Source organism: Octopus sinensis, unplaced genomic scaffold (assembly GCF_006345805.1).
Source record: "Octopus sinensis unplaced genomic scaffold, ASM634580v1 Contig14490, whole genome shotgun sequence".
Taxonomy (NCBI): domain Eukaryota; kingdom Metazoa; phylum Mollusca; class Cephalopoda; order Octopoda; family Octopodidae; genus Octopus; species Octopus sinensis.
Genome location: NW_021833256.1, coordinates 55,001 through 77,516, shown reverse-complemented (window position 1 = coordinate 77,516; position 22,516 = coordinate 55,001). Strand labels below are relative to the sequence as shown.

At 38.6% G+C, this 22,516-nt stretch overlaps 1 protein-coding gene across 1 annotated transcript in view; it reads right to left on the bottom strand.

Annotated features, from left to right (window-relative positions):
- Positions 1–12,412: 12,412 nt before the first annotated feature.
- LOC115230098 (serine-rich adhesin for platelets-like) overlaps positions 12,413–22,516 on the bottom strand; it is a 16,507-nt gene continuing 6,403 nt past the window's right edge. Inside the window, exons 3-4 of the mRNA XM_036499506.1 lie at positions 20,656–20,790; positions 12,413–16,947 (exon numbers count right to left, since the gene is read on the bottom strand). Coding sequence (XP_036355399.1) covers positions 13,322–16,947; positions 20,656–20,790 — 3,761 coding nt within the window. The 3' untranslated portion in view covers positions 12,413–13,321. The remainder of the gene's footprint in view (positions 16,948–20,655; positions 20,791–22,516) is intronic.

Below are 22,516 nucleotides of genomic sequence, written 5' to 3'. Positions count from 1 at the left end.
CCATCAGGAATCAAATTAACCAGGAATTGAACTGACCTTACAGTTGTGAACTGAACACACCGAACCACTTAGCCATTCACCTTCACTCCCAGCAACAAACTACTAAACCAACCATGCTACACTGCACAAAACTACACCAGCTAGGTGAACTCGGCCATTGGAAACAAAGTGTCTTGTCCATGGAGACTTCCGAGCATTCATGTACATTAGGGCTTCACCAGGTCTAGCTAAACCTAGCGCTGATGTATAACCATAAATTTTATGTTGCACCATATTGATGGGAGCAAAAGCTGGTAGTTATAAAAGCTATCAACCGGCAGGGAGGAAATACTGCATACTTAAAAGTACACCGGCCAGATGTGTATACATGCAACTGGTTGGTGTTTTAAGTATTGATTTCTTCAAAGGTAAATATTTGTATATAAGCAAAGAGGTATTTGTGTATGTGTGTGTGTGTATGTAAATATATATATATATATATATATATATATATATATATGTAAATTTAAGTCACAATATATGGATTCAACTAATCCAGTGGTACTCATATAAAAAACTCCTTAATGTATCATTCTACAAAACACATGTAGCATGATACAAAAGAAAAACACTAGGAGTCTATAAAGTTATAAATAACAAGAGAAATACACTATGATAAAATTTATTTAATCATTGGAAATTGTTATTTAAAAACAATTGTTTCGTAGCTTAATAAAACATGTATATACATGTTTTATTAAGCTGTGAAATAAATTGTTTTTAAATAAGAATTTCCAATGGTTAAATAAATTTTCTCATAGTGCATTTCTCTCGTTATTTATAACTTTATATATATATAGTCAGTGAACCCCTATTTGCTTAATCAACTCCAGAGTGATGCAATTCAAAGTCAGCCCTTAAGCCCTTAAACCCATGATTTGAATAGTGTTAAAGGGCATTTTTAATTCACTACTGTATTGTGTCTGTATGCAACCCCACTACTTCTGACCAAACTGTAATGTCAACTATCCTCTCTGCTACTCTCCTTCCAAATATCTCTTTTAATTCTCAGAGATACAAAAGCAAATCTAAGAAGGATTGAACCATTAACCCTTTATTAACATATTATTATTATTTTTAGCAATATTTTCATGTTACTGAGGACTGTGCCTTCAGATTTCTTCCAGTATCATCTATCATTTTCCAACTCAGTTGAGTCCCCATTGAACTATTGATAATCCCTGTAAAAGGAACTTTTTTTTTTCCTGATTTTAATTTGTACAGCAACAGCATGTGTAGATGTGACAGGATACAGTCTATTGGATCCATCTCAGTGTATAACTGGTATTTATTCTACCAACTTAGTTTTACATTCCCCAAGAGAAATGAATGAAAGGAGAGAGAGAAAGTTATTTTTTTATAGAAATTTCAACAGGAGTCATTATAGCAGCATGACCTTCCTTTTCTAAGTCTACAAAAAGAGGGAGAGAAGAAGTCCTATTTTGACATTACATACTACAAACAGAAAAAGAAAAGAGAATAATTTATTGACCCCAAAAGGATGAAAGGCAAAGTTGACCACGGCAGAATTTGAACTCAGAATATAGGGGCAGACAAAATACTGCTAAGCATTTCATCCAGTGTGCTAATGGTTCTACCAGCTCACCTATTTCTTTACTACCCACAAGGGGCTAAACACAGAGGGGGACAAACAAGGACAGACAAACGGATTAAGTCGATTACATCAACCCCAGTGCATAACTGGTACTTAATTCATTGACCCCAAAAGGATAAAAGGCAAAGTCAACCTTGGCGGAATTTGAACTCAGAACGTAATGGCAGACGAAATACAGCTATGCATCTCACCCGGCATGCTAACGTTTCTGCCAGCTCGCCGCCTTAATAATAATAATACTTTCTACTATAGGCATAAGGCCTCAAATTTGTGGGGAGGGGACTAGTCAATAACATCGACCCCAGTGTTTCATGGTGCTTAATTTATCAACCCTGAAAGGATGAAAGGCAAAGTCAACCTCAGCGGAATTTGATCTCAGAATGTAGCGGTAGACGTAATACTGCTAAGCATTTTGCCTCGTGTGCTAACGATTCTGCCAGCTTGCCGCCTTGATAATAATGATAATAATAATCCTTTCTACTATAGGCAGAAGGCCTGAAATTTTGGGGGAGGGGGCCGGTCAATTAGATTGATCCCAGTATGCAACTGGTACTTAATTTATTGACCTCAAAAGGATGAAAGGCAAAGTCGACCGTGGCAGAATTTGAACTCAGAATGTAGCGATATGGGCAAAATACTGCTAAACATTTTGTCCAATGTGCTAACGGTTCTGCCAGCTTGCTGCCTTGATAATAATAATAATAATCATCATACTAGAAATAATAATAATAATAATAATAATAATAATAATAAGGCTTCAAATTTTGGTACGAGGTCAACAATTTTAACAGGAAATTGCAAATCGATTACATTGATCCCTCATACTTGATTGGTACTTTATATCTATCAACCCTGGAAGGATGACAGGTAAAACCGACCAATTTTCCTTAGATACCCTAATTTCATGCAATATTGAATTTGTGCCCCCCACATCCCAATCTAGTATAGATCTTACAGAAGTAACCACTAGATGTTTAAATGTATTGAGTATTTCCTTATAGGGTTGTTTTCAGGTTTGTAGCCCTGTTTTTCAGAAATACCCTCTTAGATATTTAAATGCATTGCATGTATTCTTATAGGTGTGTGTGTGTGTGGTCAGGCCTCTACCCCTAGTTTTTTAGTAATGCCCTCTATATCAGGGTTTCTCAACCATTTAGTTCCTATTTTACCGAGATGGATCCTTCTAGCTATTCAACGTTTAAAAAATCATATATTTTTATAATTAAATATTTTTAGGAATTGTATGAAAAAAAAAAATTTCTAAAATATTTTGTGAATTGTAGAAGCATAACCAATTTATTGAAAATAAATTTTAACAAAATCTTTTACGGTCCCCAAAGGGCCATACGGACCCTGGCTGAGAACCATGTTTGCTCTATATGTTTAAATGTATCATGAATTTTCTAATAAGTGTATGATCAAGGCGTGTATCCACTTTTTTCAAAGAAGTACCCTTTAGTTGTTTAAATTTTATTCTGTTTATCTCCTTATGGGACTAAGGTCAGTCGCATGATTTGTTTTTATGTTTTCTGTACTCAAAATGTTGAAATCAAAAGGGAACAACTTGAATTGGTGTCCTTACAAAATGTCTTTACCTCATGTTTGAAGAACCAAATGGACTATTGAACATACAGCAACACCCTCTAGATGTTCAACTATATCATGTGTATTTCTTTAACTCTTTAGCATTCAAACCAACTATATCTGGCCCAAATATTCTGTTTTATACTCAAACCAGATCTGGCCTCTCACACCTACCCTCCAATGTCATTCTAAAAATATACAACCACATCATTGAAATTTTAAAGCTATCAGTTAATGCATGATTAATTCAAAATAATGTGAATGAATAAGAATTGCATTTGACAGAGTAATCTCAATGCCAAAGGGTTAAAGGACAGCAATCAAGCCCTTACCATTTATCCATTTATTATAAATTTTTTTTTATTTTTAAGGCTAAAATATTGGAGTCACAAGGGAAAGATGAAATTGGCCATAAAAAAAAAAAATCAGATCTCTATTATAATTCAGGAAACTTGGTATGCACTGCAGGAATCCAGCTGTTTTTTTCAAGGGTTTCATTAAATGGAGTATAGGGATCACAGGATTGGGTTACAGTTTAGTGCTGGCACGGGCAACCTTTTTCAAGAAGCGGGCCACACGAGACTTGACTCACCGTCAAATGGGCCCTACCACTAAAAGAAATGTTTTTCTCATGAAATTGGTTGTGCCATTTGGAAAGTCCTGCAGGCTGAATGTGGCCCCATTGGCCAGTTTGTCAATGACTGGTTTAGTGTAAGTTTCTGAAGATCAGTTTTTTTTTCTTTGCGGGTGAGGAGCAGGAAGAGGAGGAGGATAAACATGGGTAGCTGTTGTTCTGGAAAGGGGGTTAGTGCAAAGTCTAGTAAGAGGTGGTGGTGGTGACAGATAAGACACAGTGAAGGGAGGAGAGAACAGAACAGGTAAAACAAGTGAGATTCAGCTGTTCAGTTACTAACGCTGAGAGGAGCAGCAGCCTTTGTTGTGATGGTAGAATAAGATGGAGGAGGGACACGGCCCAGGGGCAGGCAAACTGTTGAAGGGCGTTTGGTGGGTGAATAGTTTGCTTAGCAGTTTTGACGCCTGCTTTTGCTTTAAGGATGTGGCCCAAAATATGAATGTGTGAGTGTATGTGTGTGTGTGGTGGGCTCATTGACCCGGATGTGTGTATGTGTGTGTGTGTGTGTGTGTGTGTGTGCAGTACCCTAATTTAGGGTGAACATGTGCCTAGTACAAATAGGGTCAGGTCAGATTATTTCTGCAGCTGTTCAAAGCTGAAGTAATTATTTTCTATTGGTGGGTGGAAATATACTTAAACAAAATAAATACATGAATAAATTTTAAAAAAACCCATCATATATCATACAAAAGATTGGATTTAAAGATTTAATTTCTTTATATATATATATATATATAATATATATATATATATATGCATACATGCAGTCAGTTATTTTAGGGTTGGGTAGGAAATGTTTGGAAATGTTTAGATTTTGTTTTATAAGATGTCAATATTTTGATGCTTATTTTAACAAACAGAAAAATAGCAATTAGATGTCCGTGACTTTGACTTCACAGAAGAGGATGTGATTCGACACTCACGCACTCCTCACACACATGCACAGGCATGCAAGCACGCGCATTTACATACACAAACACACGTATAAGTATAAGAAAAACTTGATAGTATGCCGACACGCAATCATAATCTCTGTCCTTCTCACACGTTCTCTTTGTCGGAAAGGGTGCGGGAGGATATGCAAGCTACTTCAGACAACAGGTAAAAAGTAGCCAGCCAACATTATAAAATAAGTTAAACGCAACACCAACAAGCAAAGCCATCCATTATATATAATATATATAATATTAAAAAATAATCATAATAGTAATGATAATAATAATAATATACAGATATAATTTGAAAAATTTTTTAAAAACAAGAACAAAAAAGAAAAAAAAACAAAACAAACAAAACAGAACTACCCCATCCCCCAAGAAACAAATGAAAGATTGCTAACCCCCATCCCCCAAACCAAATGATTTATATATCACAACACTTCCAATAAGAAGAAATGAGTTTCCCTCCTCATCTTTATGAAACTACACATTCAGACTTAGGCTGATATATCTTTGAATATATATATATAAGTGTGTGTGTGTGTGTTTGTGTGCATGTGTGTGTGTGTGTATGTATAGATCCATATATGGGATATGGCACTTTGGTCTAAAACACTTTAGTCTAAGACACTTTGGTCTTAAAGCATTTTCGTCTAAAGACACTTTCATCTAAGTATTTTCATCTAAAGACAAAAAGTGTTATTAGAGTATAGTTATTTAGATCTTTTACATTTGATTTTTGAGATTCTATAGACAAAATAATTGTTAGACCAAAGTGAGTTTAGACAAAAATGTCTTTAGACTATAGTGTATTTATACAAAAGTCACTTTAGACCATGGCGCATTAGACTGAAATGTTTTAGACGATAAGTCCTAGTTCCATATATATATATATATACATACAAACACACACATACACACATGTATATATTTATAAAACAAATATAATAAACAATAAAATAACACCATCTCCCTTCCTTGATTTATTTTTCGCTTTTTTTTCTTCATTATTATTGTTTTAAATGAGATCTTCAGAATGACACACACATCACTAACTATAGACTGTGTGTGTGTTTATCTACATGAGTGTGTGTTGTGAATGTCGGTATACATGTTTGTGTTTGTATGTTTATGAATATGTATGTATATGTGTGTCTTTTAGTGGCTTTTTTGTGTATGTCTGTAAATACAGTGTATATGCCCCTCATATATGCGTGTATACATGAATGTGTGTCTAACATGCATGCTTATGTACATGTGTGTGCTTTAGAGAATTGCATATGGGTGAGATGATGATGTTTTGAGTAGAATCTGCAGGGACAATATGAGGTAATTGGTGATGAGAGATGGGTGTAGAATGCTGCAAGGAATGGGTGGTAGTAGAGACAGATGTGTGAAATGTAGGGAGACAGATATGTGTGTAATTTGGAAAGCTGTGTGTGTAATGTATGTGGATAGCTGTGGGGGATGTAGAGAGATATTTGTAGAGGCAGATAAGAGTGAGGGATGCAGGCAGAGAGATGTGTGAAATGTAGTCAGACAGGTGTAAAAGATGTGGGCAGGTAAGTGTCTGTGGGATGTAAGCAGATAGATGTGTGGAAAGTGGGCAGGTAAGTGTGTGAAATGTAGGATGGTTATGCTGTGTGTAAAATGTTGGCGGTTAAGTGTGAAATTCAGACAGATATATGTGTAGGATGTAGGCAGGTAAGTAGGTGTGTGGATGTAGGTTGATTATTCTGTGTGAAATGTTGGCAGATAAGTGTGAGGGGTGTAGATAGGTGTGTGGAATGTAGGCAGATAGGTATATGGGATGCAGACAGATAGTTGCGTGGAATGTGGATTGATTATTCTGTGTGGGAATGTGGGCAGATAAATGTGTGAAATGTAGGTAGATAAATGTGTAAAATGCAGGCAGATAGGCATGTGGAATGTAGGCAGATAGGTGTGAGAAATATAGGCAGATAGGTGTGTGAAATGTAGACAGATAGTTGCATGGAATGTAGATTAATTAATCTGTGTGAGGAATGTAGATAGATAGGTGTGTGAAATGCAGGCAGACAAGTGTGTGAAATGTAGGCAGATAAATGTGTAGGATGTAGGCAGATAAGTGTGAGGGATGTAGTTAGATAAGTGTAAGGAATGTAGATTGATTATTCTGTGTGTGGAATGTAGACAGATAATTGTGTGAAATGTAGGCAGATAAGTGTGTGTGGAATGTAGCCAGATTCTGCATAAATGTATATTTTTGAACAGCAGTTCTGAGAACAAAAGATTTAAAAGACCCAAACAGGTGTGATAAAGAAACCTAAACACTCACAGGTTGGGTTTTGGGGTGGTGTGTCTTTTTTGTTCCCTATAGAATTGTACTTTAATGATGCAACCCTATCCAATAATGGCCGCCACCTCATTAAATTGAACTGTTACCATGACACAGCTACACGTGTCATAATAATATCGTACAAAAACACACATTTACCCGATGGATGGGTGAGGAGTAGAGTTGTTGTTGTTGTTGTTAGTGAATTATAAACAGATATCAGGATGGTATATTGGTAGGATTGTTAGAGAACTGGGGGAAAATGCACTGTGATATTTTCTCTGGTTCATTATACTCCGAGTTCAAACCCCACCACAGTTGACTTTGCCTTTCAACCATAAGGGGTTCAATAAAATTAAATGCCTGTCATGTACTGGGGTTGATAGTATTGACTCTGCACCCACTTCTTTCTACATTGCTGGCCTTGTACCTAAATTAGAAATCGTTGTTGCTGTTCTTGTTTTTTGTGTATTGATACGCGTGCGTGTGTATGGAGATGTATGTTGATTTGTATAGGGATGAATGTATTGATGTGTGTGTGTGTGTGTGTGTGTATGTATTGATGTGCATGTGCACGCGTTTGTGCATGGACATACATGTTGATGAGTATAAGGATGTATATGTTGATGTGTGTGTGTGTATTGATGCGTGTATGTGTATGGACATATATGTTGATGTCTATAAGGATATGTCAATGTGTGTGTGTGTATATGGATGTATATGTCGATGTGTGTGTCTGAAATTGTGAATGGATGTATATGCCGATGTGTGTGTGTGTTTGTATGAATGTGTCTGTGTGTGTGTGTGTGTTGTCTGAAATTGTGAATGGATGTATATGTTGATGTCTGTGTGTATATATGGACGCATATATTGATGTGTATAAAGATGTATGTGTCATGTGTGTAAATGTATGCAGAGATGTATATATTGATGTGTGTGAATAGATGTATATATTGGTGTGTGTGTGGAGAGGAATGGGTTGCTTTTGGCCCTTCGAAAAATTAAAAAGTAAAATATCACATTAGGTGAAGTGAAGTGGGGCAGGGGCATTTAGTGAATGGAATTAAACAGAAAGCTGAACGGGGTAAGAGAGGAGAAAGTTAGGGGTAGGAGGTCAGAGGGTGGGGTTGAGACGGGTTGGGAGGTGGGTGGCCAATGAAACCAAACCCAGTGCTTGACAGCTACTTTATTTCATCAACCCATAAAGGATGAACAACAAAGTTGACCTCAGCAGGATTTGAACTCGGAGCAAGGCATTTTTTTTTCCTGACATTCTACCAATTCTGCCAGCTCACCTGCTTTTTATAATGGCTCCTCATTTAGGCAAAAGGTCAGCAATTTTGAGGGATCGGTGTTAGTCAGTACTAATTTCCTCAGTAATTGGATTGGTGCTTTATTTTATCAATCCTGAAAAGATGAAAGGCAACAGTTGACCTCGGCAGAATTTGAAACCAGAAAGTAAAGAGCCGGAAAAAAGGAAAGAAGGTATTTTTTCTGATGCGCTAATGATTTTGTTAAGTCGCACCTTCATAATGATGCTTTCATATTTTGGAATAAAGCCAGTGGTTTTCTGGGGCAGGGACAAGTGGATAACATTGACCCCCATGTTCAACTGGTACTTATTTTAGCAACCCCCCAAAAAATGAATGCAAAAGTTGACCTCAGTAAAATTTGAACCTGGAACATATAAAGAAAGGCCTGAAGAAATGCCACTAAGCATTTTGTCCTAATAATAATAATAATAATAATAATAATAATAATAATAATCCTTTCTACTTTAGGCAGAAAGCCTGAAATTTTTTGGGGGAAGGGAGCCAGTCAATTAGATCAACTCCAGTACGCAACTGGTACTTATTTTATCGACCCTGAAGGGATGAAAGGCAAAGCTGACCTCAGCAGAATTTGAACTCAGAACATAGCAGCAGATGAAATACCGCTAAGCATTTCATCTGGCATGCTAATGATTCTGCCAACTGGCCACCTTAATAATGATGATAATAATAATAATAATAATAATAAAAGCCAGCAATTTCATGAAAGTGGGGTAAGTCAAATACATCAACCTCAGTGCATAACTGGTACTTTATTTCAGCAACCCTGAAAGGATGAAGGCAAAGTCCAATTCAGCAGAATTTGAACACAGAACAGAGATAGACAAAATGCTGCCGAGCATTTTACCTGGCGTGCTAATGGATTCTGCCAGTTTGCTTCCTTAATTGTTTCTGATATAGGCAAAAGGCCCATATGAGGAATTACTTGGTATCATTATCCTCAGGACTAGACTGATATATTTCATCTTAACCCTGAAAGGATGAGAAGCAAGGTTGATCATGGCAGGATTTGAACTCAAAACGTGAAGATCTGGAAGAAGTACCACAAGACATTTTGTCCAATGGCTCTAACAATTCTACCAATTCATCGCCCTAGACAACTTTAACAACAATATAGATCAGAAGAGATAGGGAACTCAGGGGTTAAAGGAGCAGCCAGAAGATGTTGATTAGGGGTTAGTTTTCATCACAGTTTACTTCAGTTTGTTTATATTTTATCAATGTGGAATTTAAAAAGGTTCCAACAATAAATAATTTTAGGGAGAGAGAGAGAAACAGGTATGTGATGTGGTAGGAAGAGAATAAATATTAGAAAAAGAACACAAGAAAAAAATTGTAATCATGATTGCTGTCTAACCCCATCCAGCCCTAGGATACTCAGATGTTATAACTAAAGGTCACCTTGAGGTTATGACTAACGGTTACCCTGAATGTTGCAGACCCTTATGACTAAAGATGTTTCAGGATAGACCAACCTGACTCTATTTAACAAAAAAAAAAATTAAAAAAAAATAGTGTGAGTTTTGAAGAAATTTGGTTGCTATTTCTAGCAGGCCAAGAAACCACATAGGGGTTTCCTCGTTGGCTGGCAATGACAATGGCTTTTATTCTTCCTTAGGCCAAAGGCCTAATTTTTTTAAGGGTGGGGATCGGTGGGGTAGGGGGTGGGGGGAAGTGATAGAAGAGGTTATGTATAATAAATTCAATCACTGACACTTCTATCACCCTCCAGTAAATGGTGGGAGCAGGATGGGGGGAGAGGACGAGTATGACAGGATAAAGTTGACCCTGCCCCCCATCCTGGTGGGATTTTGAACTTTGAATGCACATAGTGTGAGGTGGAACGAAACTAAATACTTGCAAGAGATCTTAGTCCATCACTGCACTGTTTCTGCCATTGCACCATAAATTGTTGATCCCAGAGGAGTAAAAAGTAAAATAGACCTCGGAAAGATTTGAACTCAGAAAATAAAGAGCCACAACAAATACCACAAGGAATTTTGTCTGATGCTCTAACGATTAAATTAATCCACCACTCACAAAAAATTGATGATGATGATGATGATAATAATAATAATAATGATAATAATAATAATAATAATAATAATAATCCTTTCTGCTATAGGCACAAGGCCTGAAATTTGGGGGAGGGGACTAGTCGAGTACATCGACTCCAGCAGTTGACTCTTACTTATTTCATCAACCCAGAAAGGATGAAAGGCAAAGTCGACCTCAGCAGAATTTGAACTCAGAGCGTTAAAACGGATGGCATGCTGCTAAACATTTTGCCTGGCATGCAAACGATTTGGCCAGCTCGCTGCCTTCGTAGAAATGATAATAATAATAATCCTTTCTACTAAAGGCACAAGGCCTGAAATTTTGGGGGAAGGGGACTAGTCAATTACATCGACCCCAGTGTTTCACTGGTACTTAATTTATTGACCCCCGAAAGGATGAAAGGCAAAGTCAACCTCAGTGGAATTTGAACTTAGAACATGAAGACAGATGTAATACCGCTAAGCATTTCACCTGGCATGCTAACAATTCTGCCAGCGCACCACCTTAATAATAATAATAATAATCCTTTCTACTATAGGCACAAAGTTCACCTCGGCAGAATTTGAACTCAGAATATGAAGACAGATGAAATGCCACTAAGCATTTCACCTGGCATGCTAATGATCCTGCTAGCTTGCCACCTTAATAATAATAATAATAATAGTAGTAGTAGTAGCAGTAATTTTGTATTTAGACACAAGGCCAGTAATTTGATGGGGTGGAGAGTTAATTGATTACATCACCTCCTGTTCGTGGCTGGTACTTTATTTTGTTGACCCCCCCAAAGGGATGAAAGATAAAGTTAACCTCAGTGGGGTTTGAACTCAGAATGTCAAGAGGCAAAAGAAATACTGCAAAAGATTTCTTTGGCACTCTCAACAATTTTGCCAATGTCCACTGACCCTTTAATGGTTTGTGATTTAGGCACAAAGCCAACAATTTCAAGGGCAGGGTTAGTCAATATCATCAGCGTAATACCTGACTGATATTTTATTTCATCAACCTCCAGAGTGATGAAAGACAATGTTGACCCCAGTGGGAACCGACCTCAGAACATATAATGTATTTGAAGAAATACCACAGAACATTTTCTCCAATGAGCTAGAGATTCTGCTAACCTATTGCCCTAATGGAAATAACAATTCTTTCAAATTTCGGTGCAAGGCTAACAAATTTTTAGGGAGAGGGAGACCAGCTGATTACATTGACCCCAGTACTTGACTGGTACTTTATTTTATCACCTCTGGCAGAATTTTAAGTCAGAATGTAACTCCGGAAGAAATGCCACTAAGCTAATGATTCTGCCAGTTTGCCATAATAATAATAATAATAATAATAATAATAATGACAATGATGATAAGTCTTTCTGATTTTGGCAGAAGGCCAGCAGTTTTAAGGAAAGAGGATAGCCAAGTACATTAGCCTCAGTGTTCAAATGGTGCTTATTTTATCGACCCTGAAAGGATGAAAGGTAATGTCGACCTGACAGAATTTGAACTCAGAATGTAAAGCCAGAAGGAATGCTGCTTAGCATTTTGCCCGGCATGCTAACAGTTCTGCCAGCTCACCACCCTAATAATAATAATAATAATCTTTTCTACTATAGGCACAAGGCCTGAAATTTTGGGGCAGAGGGCTAGTCAATTACGTCGACTTCAGTGCATAACTGGTACTTAATTTATCGACCCCGAAAGGATGAAAGGCAAAGTTGACCTCGGTGGAATTTGGACTCAGAACATAGCGATGGGCGAAATACCGCTAAGCATTTCATCCAGTGTGCTAATGAGTCTGCCAGCTTGCCACCTTAATAATAATAATAATGATAATAATAATAATAAAAAGAAGAATGATGATGATGAGAAGAATGATGGAAAAAGATATAGATTTTGTTATTTGTTTTAAAGGAAGAGAAGAAAGAGAGAAAGACATTACCAAAAAATACACAAACATATTGTTGCTTATTCTTCTTGTTTCCTTGTGTTTTTTTCCCCATTTGATGTCAAATCAATTAAGACATTCATTTAAAAAAAAATGATTAAAAAAAAAAAGAGAAAATGAGATTTTGTTTTTTTCAAGGTGATAAACAAGTGTAATATTTTAGCAATAGTCAAAGACAATAGATAGAAAGATAGATAGATGGCACTGAATCCTGTCATGTATACAGCTCGTGTGTGTGTTTGTGTGTGTGTGTTGTTTCTCTCTATATATATATAATATGTCAACAGGTAGTGAAGAATGCAGCCAGTCACATCCATACATACACACAACTAATGAAAGTACATACACCAGTGAATTTGCAGAAGAGTTTCTTTGTTTGTTTGTTTGTTTTGTTGTCCCCGCCACCATATTATATATATATATATATTTCTTTTTTTTTTTCCTTTTTTTTGAGTTTTTATTTTCACCATTTAACCATTCTAGGGAACAATTTCGAATGAGTCTAAGATTATTATTGATCAGTAAAAGAAAAATTAAAACCAATCAAATTGTGATGTGTCGATTTTTCTGTTTTTAACCCTAGATCAAAGGAAGAAAAAACAAAAACAAACCAACAGGTCAGTGACCCTTAAATTGTTAGATTTAACCTCATCAGAGGGCACCTATATTCGTTTTTCTTTTTTTCGTGGGAGGGGGTGTATCTGTATGGCTTTCATGTATCTGTGTGTTTACATGTATGCATAAATGTGTTTAGATGTATATGCATATGTATATACAAAGTCACAGTTTTAATAAATTAATTTCCTTTGCTTTTTAGACAGCAGTGAGTTCCCCCAAAGTTTATAGCAAAACCTAACCGTCGACCAGCTATACATAACTGGACAGCTGGCTCATGTGGTTCTGTACAGAGTTGCCATGACGGCTTGTTTGATTTGTGGAGGAGTTCCCCTCATTAGTGTAGTTTCGTGACAAATCCAGAGCAACACTACTGGAGTTGCCATGCTTATTAGAGCGGTGAGATTTCTCTGGTTTGCGACTTGCAGAACTTGCAGATGATGATGATGGAGCCATCCAAGGACTGGAAACGATTTTGGTCTCTCTTGGCGTTGTATCTGGGCTAGCACCAGGGTATGATTTCCGATTTTTATCTTTACTGCGAGCGTGTCTCTTCTTTGGTATCACTCCGCTGGGCGGTTGATGGACTTCCACACTTGCAGTTGTAGTACAGCTGCTCCCACTTGTAGATTTATGAGTAGCTGAAGAGCTAGATTTGGTTTTGTGATCTGGAGAAATTCTAGGATGTGACATTTTTTTAACTTTGTAGCCGGAAGAACTACTATTTTGACCAGCTCCGGCACCGTTTAGCTTCACGGTGCTGTGAGCATTATCTGTTGGGTATGATAATTGGCCTGTGTTGGAGGATTTGGGACTAGCAGTTAGGTATTTCATCATAGAAGGAGACAGTTTGTTTGATTCACCTTCTTTCTCAGCATTTCTGTCTTTGAAGTGATCCGTAACACTTTTGCCGTGTTCTTTTTTATGGCCGCAACTGTGCGATGCGGTCAGCCTCTCGACGTAACCATACTGCTTGTAACAAGGCTCACATATTTTATTAGCGTTACTATGGGAATTGCTATCGTGGGTCTGTGAGGAGTCAGAAGATTTCATAGCTTGAGTAGTCGACATGTTGAAAGAGTTTTGTATACTGTTCAAAAGACTACTTGAAGTGGTTGAGGCACTCTTGCAGTTGGTGTTTTCTTGATGGTTTGCTGACTTGTGGCCCGATCTTTTGCTAGCTTTAGACATACTGCCAAGGGAATGTCGTTTCTTACGGTCTGCAGGACTTGCTTTGGGTTTAGGGTACACTGGCAGTGGAGGTGGGGGTGAGGTTTTATCAGTAAATGGAAAGCTGCTTGAGAGACAGTCCTTGGGGCTGGCGTTAAGTGGACCAAACTTACTGAAGTTTGTGAGACTGGAATTCGTAACGTTAGTTGCAGTCATAGTTTTGCTGGTGGTAGAAGAGCTGTTAGTCCTCGATGTAGCTCCTGAAGAAAAGGTCGGGGCTAATTCTTTTGAACCTGATGCAGACCCTAAATGAGTGCTATCTCGTAGAATATCTAAAGGCTTCGCAATGCTCTGCAGAACAGGTGTGATGTCAATAGTTCGTATAATGTCGTCGATTGACTTGCGATTATCCAAGGAACGAATCTCAGATTTGCGAGGATATGATTGAGCTAATGTGCAATCACTTCTTTTGATCAGCCTGCCTGTAGCGCTGTTGACAGCCGTTGTAATACTTGATGGATCACAGCTCCAACTGGAATGGTGAGAGTGATGGGGAATGTGGCTGTTAGCTTGATGGTGAGCACTAGAACTGGATGCAGAAGAGGTATGAATGTGGCTGCTTTGTGGTTTGAAGTGTTGATGCTGGGCAATCAGTGATGAAGACGTGGATGTTGAAGGAGGAAGAGAAGTCGGAGGAGCTGAGGATGAAGGCTTCGAGTAGCTGTTTTCGTCATGTTCTACTGATTGTCGAGGAATGTCTGAATAACGCTTAAGAATATTGGACACTAAGCTCGCGGTGGTCAAGGGCTCGTGTCGTTGGATTGGCAAATGAGTAGCACCAGCTGTGACCGGATTCACCATGTTCGTTATGTTACCACTATCACCACCATCTTTAATGGTTTTTGTATGAAAGGGGTCAGCGTAAGGGTTTTCATTCTTGATAAGGTGGCTGTTGCCAGCGTTGTGTGTAGCTTCGATTGTGTTGCTGCTGGTGATAGTGGAAGGAGTAGAGGTGCACGAAGAGGAGTTGTTTTTCGGTCTCTTCTTCTCACCAGTCTCCGAACAAATTGAGAACAAAGAGATATCTGAAGTCAGTGAATTGGAACGGTCTTGCAATGTACCCATGCTATTCCTCGACGGAGATGACCCCGAGGATACAGGGGTGCCAGGGCTCTGCAGTCGGCCACTCAGTATAGTTGCAGGGTGATGTAAGTCACGGAAACCGCGTTCTGATAAGCTATCCTCAGCATGTTCAACAGAAAGTAAGCCGCTTCCACTGGCTCCAGAAGTCAAGGACAGGACACTTGGAGGAGTAATTTTACTCGTCTGAGTAGCCATCTCGGATTTCTGGAGGTCTGGTTGCAAGGGTTTCAATTCCAGGGGAGGCAGACTATTTCGAATCTGAAGAGCTGATGATGTCACACCAAAATCATGGCTTTGAACAAAAGAAGAGTTAGCTAACTGATTAGCTGAATTCAATTTGGAAATATTAGATTTTTCACCTTGTTCGCTGACAACATCGGTTTTGTTACTGCTGGTTCCGTGACTGACAGATTGCTGATTTGGAGAGTCAATATAACTTATCCGAACCGGCTTTCCAGGAACAGCTGATTTGGTAACTTCTGCATTTGCTGTGCTTTTGGACTCGTTAACACAATCACCAGTTAAATTCTCGTGTGCTGGCTGTTTTTCCCAACCAGTATAGCAGTCACTAGATTTTGAAACACTCGGTTTGAAAGAGGAAACAGCAGACCCAGCAGCTGTTGATTGTTGCGGTTGTTGGTTATTGGTTCCCAGAGAAAATCCCACGGCGCTGTTACTAGACTTGAGCCAAGAACTAGAAACATCGGCGGATTCTTGCTCAGATTCTGATGAATCACTGGTATCAGAAGGAATGTAATTGTTTCGAAAACAATATGAATTACGTGGACTGTGGCTTTCTCGTCGAATTTCGATACTTTCAGAGCGCTTGATATACCAAGGTGCAAATTTATCTGCTTTTGATGTTGATGTTGATGCTGCTGTTACAGATGATTTTTCACCGGTTTCTCTCAGAGATATAGCTGCTGCTGCTGCTTGCTGCCTTGTGAGACCCAAAGCGATGCCGTCCTGGTGTTCCTTTCCACTGGGAAACAAACACGAACGGATCCGTTCAGCCCGTGCCGCAATGCTTCCGCAGGAATTACGCGCCTGACGACCGTCAGAAATTTCAGCTGATGTACAAGAACCGAAGAACGTACTGAAGGGACGTGCTATTGATGGAGAATGGCCGGTCCTGGTAAATGGAGAGGTGAACTGATTTTCGTCGGTGCCAAACGGAGTTTTCGGTGTAGTCTCGTGTAGACTGCTGTCGTCGTCATTGTCTACATTCGACGGAAACTCACAACTGACACCTTCTAAATTGAGGCCGTGCATGGACGGGTTAGACTCGGCTTCCTGGCCACTGGTATCATTTGGGTTTATTGTGCGATTAGTAGGGCTGAGAGTGTCAGAAAAGGCAGGGTTATGACCAGCCATCTGGTACTGCACTTCTTCGTAAGGGGGCGGTGCCTCACAAGGCTGTATATAGGTGAATGGTTTCGGTAATGTGTACGGTGGAGGGGGACCCTCGTAAGGGGGTGGGCAAGGCATACCAATTGAAAAGGCATCCTGAGAGAAAGGGTTGTTATCGTTGTCATCATCTTGGTGGTTTCGAGGTGCATTCAACCCTGCAAAAATTAAGAGAAGAAATGAATAAAAAATAGAGTGAAGGGACGGGGGAGAGAGAAAGAGAGAGAGAGAGGGATTAAGAGATTAAGTAAGAAATAAGAAATTCAACTTTCACTTTTAATGAGATTATAAATATTAAAGAAGAATCATTCAGATTATAAAATATTCCAGACTCATTGACCTCATTTTTACAGTATATTTACAAATATATATATATATATATACACAAAATATATGATAAGCATGGTGATACATATATGCATAACATATATATATACATACACATACACACTACACAGATATATATATAGATACAACAACTGCATCTTGGAAGGTATTTATAAGCCATTTAAAAACACAAAAACCGTTAGATTCATTTCATATATATATATATATATATATATATATATAGAGAGAGAGAGAGAGAGAGAGAGAGAGAGAGAGTGGGGGGGGGTATAAACAAAATACAAAAACCCACTTAGCATTTTACGCTTTATAAAACAGGCACATGTTTGTCAAATTAACTGGCAGGATTACATAATTGCTTGTCAAAGATTATATAATCCAATTAATTTACCTTATCAGTGTTTATATATATATATATATATATATATATATTTATGAACAAGATCAAACATACATCCACAAGGTGTGTGTGTGTGTGTGTGTATGTGTGTGTGTTGTTAGTTCATGGGTCGGCTGCATTTTAGGTGTAAGAAAATATATTCTCAGCGTGCCTGGTATTAAAAACACCTGAAACAAAATCATAGGTATGCAAGACAACTCATATCAGGTCCCTTTTTGGACCTGATGTGAGTTGATGTCTTCTTCTTCTTCTTCTTCTTCTTTCTTCTTCTTCTTCCAATCAGGACTCACACCATTAGCCACAAAGAATAATCTCTAATTTGAGCCTACTCTAAGCTACTAAGAATGCGTGTGACAACTTGAAGATCCACCCACCACACATGATAGGCTAGCTACGTTGTTATCCTCATTCCGTAAACGGTAGCTTTTTTAACGGGTGGAGAGCCGAACCATCCTGGGGTACAGAAGATTCGCAATCTAGACTAGGGTCTGAAAGTTTACCACACCATAGTGGGTTACACCATGGTTCTTCTACTTTGTGGCAGAAGTAGGAAGAAAGAGTGAGAGAAAGTTGTGGTGAAAGAGTACAGCGGGGTTCACCACAACCCCCGCCGGAGCCTCGTGGAGCTTAGGTGTTTTTGCTCAATAAACACTCACAATTGAGTTGATGTTTCACCGTTGTTGTGTCTTTTCAATGCCACACACCAAACCAGGTCTGCTGCGAGCTGTATCGCCGACCATGACTAAATGCTAAATGGTTTAAACATCATCTGCTGCCATTTTCTACTGCTTCATGCCATGGGAAAGAATTTGAATATGTATCAGAAGCAGCTTGAGCTGTATAAAGAAAGTCGAACACACATACACAAGGTGAGTGTGTGTGTGTGTGTGTGTGTTGTTAGTTCGTGGGTTGGCTGCGTTTTAGGTGTGCGAGAATGTATTCTCAATCGGATGCAGTCGTTGGATGACCTCATCTGACACGACACGAGAAAATCAACAGCCACTACTGTTTTTGATATTACACCATCTTATAGCAACAGCAGGGTGTTTGCTGTTGTTTACACCAATGCGTGGGACATCAATTACACCTATGCTTGGAGAGTGACTGCTGCTGTTACATAAAAGCTGGAGAGTTTGATTGGATTAACGGATCCTATATAACAGGAATTACTTTTCTAGACTGTTCTTTTCTTCTGAAGAGGGAGCTTTGAGTCTGTTCATTGCTTCTTGTTTTATAGATTTTTATATGAATTCTACATACATTAAGAAATTTCCAAATGTACATCGTACATCCAGTAAAAATATATATATATATTATATATATATATATATAGGCGCAGGAGTGGCTATGTGGTAAGTAGCTTGTTTACCAATCACATGGTTCCGGGTTCAGTCCCACTGCGTGGCACCTGGGCAAGTGTCTTCTACTATAGCCTCGGGCCGACCAAAGCCTTGTGAGTGGATTTGGTAGACGGAAACTGAAAGAAGCCCGTCGTATATATATATATATATATATATATTATATATATATATATATATATATATATATAATATATATATATATATGTATGTGTGTCTGTGTTTGTCCCCTCCCAACGTCACTTGACAACTGATGCTGGTGTGTTTATGTCCCCGTTACTTAGCAGTTCGATAGAATACGTACTGGGCTTACAAAAGAATAAGACCCGGGGTCGAGTTGCTCAATTAAAGGCGGTGCTCCAGCATGGCCGCAGTCAAATGACTGAAACAAGTAAAAGAGTATATAAACATATATATATATATATGTATGTATGTATGTATATATTTCTGTGTGACTTAGAGGTTGAGAAACCAACTAAGGGATAGTACCTATCCAATATACTGCTGGTAGTGTACCCAATTATTCTGCCAAACTGTCCAACCTGTGCCAGCATGGAACGAGGACTTTAAATGATGATGATGATGATGATGATATAGCTATGCCTGCATTATATGTGTATTTGTGTTTGTGTGAGTTGTATGTTTGTGTGTATGTGTGTGTAAGAGAGAGGGATAGAGTGAGTGTGTGAGAGAGAGACAGAGAGAGAGTGTGCATGTGTGAGAGATAGAGTGCGTGTGTGTGAGAGAGATAGAGTGCTGTGTGTATGAAGAGAAAGATAGTGGGTGTGTGTGAGAGAGATAGAGAGAGTGTGCATGTGAGAGATAGAGTGTGTGTGTGTGAGAGAGAGAGAGAGATAGTGTGTGTGTGTGAGAGAGAGAGATAGTATGTGTGTGTATTACTATATCAGTGTCATAAAGTTATAATTGACTAAAACAGAGAGAGAGAAAAGCAGATAAAGGACAGACAGACAGACATATGGAGAGATAAAGATATACAAAGATATGCAGAGAGAGAGAAAGAGTGAGATAAATAAGAGACGAGCATACAGAGACAAAGATGGTCAGAGGGGGAGGACAGACATGAAACAGACAGACATACAGAGAATGGGGGAGAGAGAGAGAGAGAGGCAGACAAATAAGGGACAAGCATACAGAACAAGGGGAGGGAGAGAGAGAGAGAAATACATACAGGGGGTAGGGAGAGAGACAGACATACAGAGAGATAAAGACACAGATAAAGGTAGGGTGAAAGAGAGAGAGAGAGAGAGAGAGAGAGAGAGAACAGAATGCTCATCAAGACTTATGAATGATCCATCATATATGCAAGTGTGTGTGTGCAGGTATGTGTGCATATACACATATACAGCGACACGTGTGCATGCACGTGTTGATGCGTATGATATGAACAAGTGTAAACAACAAAAAACAACAACAACAAAGAAACAAAAAAAAAACACCTAAGTACTGGCAACACACTCTGTCCCCCACTCTGATAATATAACAACAACAACAGCATCAACAATACAAAAATCTCCATCAAAGACAATGAAATTTATCAACAATAACAAAATAAAATGGAAACAAAATCTTCCTACCCCAATCTATTCTGACCACTCCCTGCTCTTCATCGTTTCCCACCGACCCTCTCATTCCTCCAGAGCCACCTCACCTACCCTTCGACATTAAAGAATCACTTATTTTTGATTTCATTTTTTCTTTTGGTTTTTGGTTTTTTTTTTGGTTTTTGTTAGTTGGTTACTTACTTCTCATTTGTATGAGATGTCTACGTTGACAGAGGCGATGGACCATAAAAAGCAGCAGAGCTAGTACGAGAAATGAGGTCACCGTGCTGGCAGCCAGTCGTAATCCTTGGTCTGCGATGTCATCATCACTACGACCTGAAAGAGAGAGAGAGAGAGAAAGAGAAGACAAGTGAGAACGAAATTAAGTAAATACGTAAACACACACACACATAGAAAATAATGCAGGTAGTTTCTTTTCGGTAAATTTCACATCCCCCCTCTCTTCTCTTCCCTCTCCCCACTCCATCACCACCTCAGATTAAAGTAAAACGGAAACGAAATTGCATAATTAAATTTCAATGTGCTTGCGTGGTTAAAAAAAACCTTACTTTTCAACCATGTGGTCTTGGGTTCAGTCCCACTCTGCGACACCTTGGGCAAGTGTCTTCTACTGTAGCCCCTACCCCACCCCACCCCAGGCCAACCAAAGTCTTGCAAGTGGATTTGATAGATGGAAGCTGAAAGACGCCTGTTGTGTGTGTGTCCCATCACTACTTGACATTCAGTGTTGGTTTGTTTATATCCCTACAACATAGCAGTTCAGCAGCAAAAGAGACTGATAAAATAGGCACCACACTTTAAAAAAAAAAGTACTGGGGTCGATTTGTTTGACTAAACCTGTCAAGGTGGTGCCCAAGCATGACCACAGTCCAATGCCTGAAACAAGAAAAAAAAAGGTAAAAGATAACTGGAAAGATCAGAGAAATTATTTGTTGTTCCTGCAGTTTATTTCATACACAGAGAACTATGTTATCCAGTGTGTCCTTAGTTTTTTTTTTTTGTTCAATTTCTGATTTAAAGGTAATTTGGCTGCTGTATCTAGCTGATTAATTGACCATGTAATAGTTCCTTTGTTGTTGCTTAATGCCTGATCTATGATTATAGGTGACCCCTTTGTGATCATCCTGTCAACTATGTGTATTTGTCTGTATGTATGTATGTATGTATGTATATATACATATATATATATATATATATATGGCTGTTGCCAGTACCGCCTGACTGGCCCTCGTGCCGGTGGCACGTAAAAGCACCCACTACACTCTCGGAGAGGTTGGCGTTAGGACGGGCATCTAGCTGTAGAAACTCTGCCATATTAAGATTGGAGTCTGGTGCAGCCATCTGGTTCGCCAGTCCTCAGTCAAATCATCCAACCCATGCTAGCATGGAAAGCGGACATTAAATGATGATGATGATGATGACAGACACACACACACACATACACACACACACATAGTCCATATTATCTAATGTACCCGTCTTATTTTTTTAATTAATAATAATTGACCCCCAGTGTTTCACTGGTACTTAATTTATCAACCCTGAAAGGATTAAAGGGAAAGTCGACCTTGGTGGAATTTGAACTCGGAACATAGAGACAGATGAAATGTCACTAAGCATTTTGCCTGGCACATTTATTATTCTGCAATAATAATAATCCTTTCTACTATAGGCACAAGGCATGGAATTTGGAGGAGGAGGATGTCCTCTCAACGATTACCTGGAGATGATTTTTAAAATGAGAATATCTGAAATAAACTTGACTTGAGATATCTTGTCCACAGACAAACACACAAACAAACAAACACGACTGAAAAACAATACCTCTGCCTTCACTAAGACAGAGGTAGTAATGATAATGATGATAATAATAATAATAATCATCCTTTCTACTACAGGTACAAAGCACGAGATTTTGTGGGATGGGGCTAGTCCATTACATCGACCCCAAAAGGATGAAAGGCAAAGTTGACCTGAGCAGAATTTTAACTCAGAACATAACGACAGACAAAATGCACTTAACATTTTGGCCAGTGTGCTA